At 37.3% G+C, this 7,500-nt stretch overlaps 1 protein-coding gene across 2 annotated transcripts in view; it reads right to left on the reverse strand.

Moving 5' to 3' along the window:
- Positions 1-7,500, reverse strand: part of LOC107708824 (segment polarity protein dishevelled homolog DVL-1-like) — a 37,437-nt gene that overhangs the window by 13,224 nt on the left and 16,713 nt on the right. For both annotated transcript variants that reach the window (XM_016513153.1, XM_016513152.1), the window contains exon 4: positions 4,291-4,391. In XM_016513153.1, the coding sequence (XP_016368639.1) occupies positions 4,291-4,391 (101 nt within the window). The remainder of the gene's footprint in view (positions 1-4,290; positions 4,392-7,500) is intronic.

Consider the following 7,500-nt stretch of genomic DNA (forward strand, 5'->3'; position numbering starts at 1 on the left):
AAAAAAAAAATATATATATATATATATATATATATATATATATATATATATTACAACTCATAATATTTGTATTTTATCTATAACTTTACTGAATGTATTTTACTTTATCAGTAATTCATTCCAACTACGTATAAAAACTGTATTTGTATCAACATACAACAGAGATTTTAACAACATAACTCTTTTTTTTCTTTGCATACAACACTAGTTAAAATTAATTATAGGGGGTGGTGTACAAAAAGTATAAGAAATCCTTACATTAAGATAAATTGCATGATTTTATCATAAAACTTAAATATCTACACAAAATACTCTTGTTATCAGAGAGATGCATTTGTCTTACCTCCTCTGCTGCACAGTTTTCATTACAGTGCTGCACCTCTCATTAGCTCAGATCATGTCTCATTTCAAGGGCTCAATGAAACGTAACCTCCTTCACGTGGGAACTCGACTGTCTATCAAATATGCCCCCGCATCAGTTTCCACTTTAACAGCACAGGAGTGTGTAAGACAATGAACAAGCTCTGACTGAGGGTGCAGTCTACGCTACTCACATATAAGCCTCTGGGCAATGCTGCCACTGATAACTGATGACTTTAACACCGGTAAAGCTGTGCACAAAGAAAAACTGTCATTTTGTTGTGCATTCACGATGACAGTAAAACACCACACAACGATAAATTCACGAAATCTTGCTTAACCTAAAGACGAGCCAAACCCAAAACAAATTAACACCTACATGTAACCCAAACAGCAAAATGGAAACTGAATATCGGTGGCTCAGCATGGTTAACAGATAAGTGCCTGAGGCTAGAAAAGAGATCTCCTCTCTCACTCCTTCTGCCCCTACGGCACACACCTGTCCTTAATAAGCAAACACATATTTTTCATCCAATCACACCCAGCGGTGGTCAGCACTGGGACAACCTTGACAAATCACCCTCTGACTCCAAAGGATTGACAGAAAGTGAGTGCAAAAGCCATCTGAATTTTGCATTTGTTGCTGTTGTAATGAAAAGGTGAATCTGCTTTTCTAAACAAAGAACTAAACAAAACTTTATTACAAAATTACAGTGCTGCACCTCTCATTAGCTTGCAACATTTCAAGGGCTCAATGAAACGTAACCTCCTTCACGTGGGAACTCGACTGTCTATCAAATATGCCCCCGCATCAGTTTCCACTTTAACAGCACAGGAGTGTGTAAGACAATGAACAAGCTCTGACTGAGGGTGCAGTCTACGCTACTCACATATAAGCCTCTGGGCAATGCTGCCACTGATAACTGATGACTTTAACACCGGTAAAGCTGTGCACAAAGAAAAACTGTCATTTTGTTGTGCATTCACGATGACAGTAAAACACCACACAACGATAAATTCACGAAATCTTGCTTAACCTAAAGACGAGCCAAACCCAAAACAAATTAACACCTACATGTAACCCAAACAGCAAAATGGAAACTGAATATCGGTGGCTCAGCATGGTTAACAGATAAGTGCCTGAGGCTAGAAAAGAGATCTCCTCTCTCACTCCTTCTGCCCCTACGGCACACACCTGTCCTTAATAAGCAAACACATATTTTTCATCCAATCACACCCAGCGGTGGTCAGCACTGGGACAACCTTGACAAATCACCCTCTGACTCCAAAGGATTGACAGAAAGTGAGTGCAAAAGCCATCTGAATTTTGCATTTGTTGCTGTTGTAATGAAAAGGTGAATCTGCTTTTCTAAACAAAGAACTAAACAAAACTTTATTACAAATTAAACTAAAATCAAATCAATAGTGAAACATAATTAGATCTGTCATTATCAGAGAAAATAATTTGTGAATTTGTATATATCAAATAATAATAATAACAATTATATATGTGACCCTGGATCACAAAACCAGTCATAAGGGTCCATTTTTTGAAATTGAGATGTATGGTTTGTTAGGTAAATACATGCATGTGTGTGTTATTAATATATATTTTAAAACATTAATCATCAGAAAACATAAGTGTTAGTCTTTACAATGACTGAATGCTCTATCATGATAACTTTCTGGGCTTAACAGCTCTACTATGCATGACTATTTTTGGAGAAGAAAAGGGGAGCTGACCTGGCTTCTGATTTCTGATTTCTCACACGCTCTACATCCAAAACCTCCAGAGACACACCGCACAGATACACGACTGCTCCAGACATACACATGCTAAATGAATAGATGCTTTCCTTCAAAGACAGACTCAAAAAACCCAAGTACAGTGTGGATCACAACCATTAAACCAAGTGTTGGGGAGCAACTAACTGAAAGTACTGACACTACAGAAGCACTCCATGGGGTCTGATGTCTATAACAGACAGTCGGAAACACAGAGTTTCAACGAATATCCATAAATCATCAGTATCTTCAGCAAGCACACGAACACACACGCAAACACCTCCATCTGTCTCTTGTGTCTGACGGTGTCGCTGCTAATGAAGCTGCACTAATTAATGCGCTTGGCACTAATGAGGTGCAAACAGCAGGAGAAATAGAGAGGAAGAGCATAAAATGATTCCAGTGGACAGAACTGGAGAAACAGCGGGGCTTCCACAAATACGTACATCAGATAGTATGAGAAGGAAGCAACCCTGTACTTTCCTATACAGTAAGAGGCTGAGGAAATACAACTTTGATAATCAGCTTCAGCAATGTAGACATTCTAGACATAGCTGGGACTTTCTCAATCACCTTAAATTCTATTGACAACACACACACCTTTAATCTTTTCTCATTGCAGGCAAAAGAACCTATAAGGAGCCAAGAACATTCTTTGTTGATGACAGAATATTTTTCCCTGCAAAAGGAAGCTTTTATGCTTCCAAGTGGCCTCTCTTTACCCAGAGCTCAAGTCAGCATGCACACCAACAAAAATAAACTTTCTGTACTAGTTTAAAACAAGCAAACTTCCAGCAAACAACCACAGAATGGGGACATGCTGGGGGGGGGGAAATCAACTACATCCTGCAACACCCTGTAACAAATTTTAGAGTTTTGAAAGTGTTTGAAAGTTGAAGTGTTAACGTGAAAGGCGTATTTGAGGAAAATTATGTCATTATTTATTCACTTTTTGGGAAAACTGTCATACACTACCATTCAAAGGTTTTTTTAAAGAACAAGATCTTATTCAGCAAGGAATCATTAAACTGATCAAACGGGACAGTAAAGACATCAAATGTTGCACTAGATTTCTATTTCACATAAATGCTGTTCTTTTAAACTATTTATTCAACGAATTCTGAAAAAAAAGTATCACATTACAAATCACATCACAAAATGTCTGTTTTTAACACTGATAATAAGAAATATTTTTTGAGCACCAAACCAACAAAACAATAATTATGAATGATTTCTGAAGGGTCATGTGACACTGAAGTCTGGAGTAATTATGCTGAACATTTAGCTAATAATAATAAAAGTTTCATAATATAATTTCTTACTGCATTTTCAAATAAATGCAGCCTTGATGAGCATAAGATACTTAAAAATCATTTAAAAAATTTTACCAAACCAAAACTTTTGAACTGTGGTGTAGATGTGAAAAAAATAAACACAGAACTCACTTTACATTGAATTTTTAATAAATATAAAAAATACATTCATTTGTTGGTGTTTTTTTAATGCTATGAGGATGCTGTTTTTAGCCTGTCCCCACCTCTGAATTATTTCTGTATTAACAAAAATGCATATTTTCCATGCAAACTCTTTCTTCTGTAAAGGGTTATGTGTCGACCCTGTTACCATTATACTTTTGCCTTTTAAATTAATAATTTAATTAACTCCATAAAGAAAACAAAATGTCATCACCCTTTTAGGAAAGTGTTTTCCTTAAGAAGTTAAACCCTTTTTTAAATATATTTATCTTATGTTTTGTTAAAAACAATTTCATATAACTATTTCATTTAATTGTTTTTTTTTATTTGCACTACTAAACTCACCTTACAAAACAAATAGAAACACGTTTTGTAATGGCCCATCTATAAATATTGTTACCTTAGCAGTAGCTGTCCTAAAACAACATTACATTTACCAACTAAAAAGCTGTTTTTTTGTTGTTGTTTTTTTGTCTCACGTGTCTGTGCTTGGAATATTTCATTCTCCCGCCAGACACTCATCGCCTGGGGAAAACACCTGGGGCAAGAACTCTCTTTACAAATAATGTCATATGTGTCATATGTTTCCTGATCCCTGGCACATGATATGTGATGTGTGTATAGTGTGAGAGCAGGTCTGTTTTGCTGAGTATTGTTCAAAGTCACTCACTTTCTCGTGCCCTCCTGTGAGCTCGCTCCCTCTCCCGCTCTCTCCGCTGGCTCTGGAGAGACTCTGTGTCCAATCCATCCCGACTGCTCACCGCATTGGCACTAGTACACACATACACACACACAAAAAGAGAGAGGTCTTTATTATATAGTCTCAAAACCATCTCTATTATGCCGAGTCATAATACACTTGGCCACAAAAGTAGAGAAATTGTTCTGGGAAATCTTCTGAAATTATGATTACCTACATTCAATTTCATCGCCAACAGATATTTCATTGTTTAGGAGTATATGATTTACAGCCAAGCATTTTCAGCAGCTGTCACTAGTTATTCAAAGCTGAGAATGTATGGTAAAAAGTGTTTAGGACCATCCGAGATGAACTGCGGCCCAGGAGTTTCAAATCCTGCAGGGCTGCAGTTGGGCCCCAGAAGAGCAGGTTGGGGGTAAATGGGGCCGTGATGCAGTGCGGGAATGAATAAGTGTATGCGGATATGCCAAAGGCTAGTTATTCTAGCAGAGTGGTTAGAATGCTCAGGGCAGAAAAGAAACATGAGGTTGGTGAGAACAGCTCGCTGTGACACATGCAAAGATGCTCACACATGAATGATAACACATGAGAAAAAAAGCATTCAAAAAAGCACAAGTCATTTTCGCATGGGTCCTCTGGAAGAAAAAAAACGATAAAACAAGTTAGCATAATGGCTGTGAGACTGAGAAAGTATGTATGTATTTTAGCATAAGAACATGCATCCAGGATCATTGGTTCAATTTCCAGGAATGCATAAATGCAATCTTGAATGCAATGTAAGTCACTTTGGACAAAAGCATAAATACATATAAATATAAATGACTACCACACTATTACTACCTACAGGAAAGAGGCAGTACACATTTAGTAGAGATTTTATTTGCATATTATTACCGTTACCTGTTTTGCATAATTATTATTATTATTATTTTTACTTTATTTTTTCTTTCATATCCCTTCAAGGTTTTTTCCAGAAAATAAATTTACAGATATCGATTCACGCATTTAAATTATAATTTCACTTGAAAGCAGTGTATAACAACTGACATGTATTCACATCTTAAAGGGGTCTTATTATGTTCTTTTACAACGTCTTGATTTTGTTTTGGGGGGTGTACTAGAACAGGCTCTCATACTAGGTTGTTCGAAAAACACATTATTTTTCACATATTTTACATTATTACAACACCTCTCTCCCCAGTTTGGCATGAACGGCTCGAATAGTTCCTGTATTAAATGAAGGCCCGCCTTCTGAAATACGAAATGTGCTGTGATTGGTTAGCTGGGCCAGTGTGTGTTGTGATTGGCAGCACCCGGCGCCTGGTCGGGAAATGTCACGCCCCTTACCAAAGCCGCCTGCGAGCTTCAGTGTAATTATTGCGTCAATATCAAATCAATTTGAGCGCGATTTAAACCGGGATGATCGTAACTACTCTAAGTTCGTCTGCCTTGGGAAAACTAGCACGTCTCCGACATAGTGATAACACTCGTTGCCTTCTCTAGTGCAGCTCAACCAGGTCTCATCCCATTCGTCGATATTTGTGATATAACAAATCCCGGAAAATATGCGTTGTAGTCCAAACGAGTCGTTCGTTGTAGTTTTTGAAAAGTGATTTCTGTTAAATAAAATATCTCCTTTTGCAATGGACTTTGAGCTTTGTAACTTTGCAGATCTTTTTTATGCTCAAACAGCAACATTACAGACTAACTAAAGTTGAAAAAGTGAAAAAGCATAATAGGACCCCTTTAAGAATTCACAAATCCTTATCTTTGAGTTTTGCCATTTTTCTCTGTATTTCAAATCTGTTTCTATAATATATTAGCCCAAAGAGAACAAATATACAGAATAAAGTTATATAGTTACACTATAAGGCTTGTGAATATCCACTGAGCTCTGCAAAAAATCTATTTAAACCGGCTCATGGATAAGAAAGTTGAAAAACCTTTGTAATGTTAGGACACTATTTAGGGGAAAATATCTTAAACAAAACAAACAGATAATGCTTGAATGATTTTGAGCCAGAAAATTGTATCTTCCCAAAATTTACTTGCATCCACATACCAAAAAGGAAAGTCCCACCCCTCAAGCACAATTAGCGCAAACACAACGCAGTGTGCTAATGTCTCTCTCTGCTGGATAGAGCCTGCTACTTCAGCAGTATGGTGATAATTTACCTAAAGTACATCAATTAATACACCAGTATCCATGCATTAAATCAACGGTTAAGACAGAATTCTGTGACACAGGTCTGTGTTGAGACCAAACTGGAGGGAGAAACAAAGCTAAATGAAAATAATAAAAAAGCTTCTAATGGCAAAGGTGGCACAGAGGCGCTTCTGTAGTGCCATTTAGGTCTAGACTCTAGAGTGTTTAATGCTGCTTAGACACGGCAACTTACACAGCAATTAAAACTGAACGCAGAACAGGCATAATTTAGTCTGGCTTTGTGTTTTTACACTGAATTTTGAGCAGGCACTGAGCAGTCTTAAGCTGTGTAAAGATACCTTTATATAATCATGCATAATTAGGACAGCAAAATACAAATTCTTGTGTAATTTTAAAACAAGAGAGAAATCACTATTTGTTTAGTTGCTGAAAAAATGGCCTACAAATAACGTCCCAAAATGAACAAAATTCTGAAATACAAAATACACATAAAATACATTTTATCATACAATGGTATTAAATACCAACTGATGCATTTATTGCACAGTTCTTGTACTCTGTGAATATATGTTGTATAGCAGACGGACGGTTTAGTCCTGGGGGGAGACCGAGGCAGCTGTGTCACCCTGCAGAGCCCACGGGGCAACGGAGACGGGTGCTTTTAATGTCCACTAATCCGGATTAGCTGCTCAAGGGACAGTCGAAAACATACTCTCCTCACCCTACCAAATGTATTCAGCAGGACCAATAAATAATGCACAGCACACAAAGAGCAGGCAGAGGATAACATTTGGTTACTTACTAATGCTTACAGTGAAGCTTTTATCATGGAAATGAGGGAGATTTCTTGTGGGAGAAACATTCATATTAATTTCAAGCAAAATTGGCTGGTAGGCTGTTGGAGAGACACCGGGGAAAAGGACAGGAGAAAGGAAGCGTTCTGTGGTTCACCTTCACATGTTCTGGCACTAGATGGCACTAGACACTTTGGAAAACAAGTGGTGAGAATTCTT

This window comes from Sinocyclocheilus rhinocerous, unplaced genomic scaffold (assembly GCF_001515625.1).
Source record: "Sinocyclocheilus rhinocerous isolate Xijiao unplaced genomic scaffold, SAMN03320098_v1.1 scaffold1406, whole genome shotgun sequence".
Lineage (NCBI taxonomy): Eukaryota > Metazoa > Chordata > Actinopteri > Cypriniformes > Cyprinidae > Sinocyclocheilus > Sinocyclocheilus rhinocerous.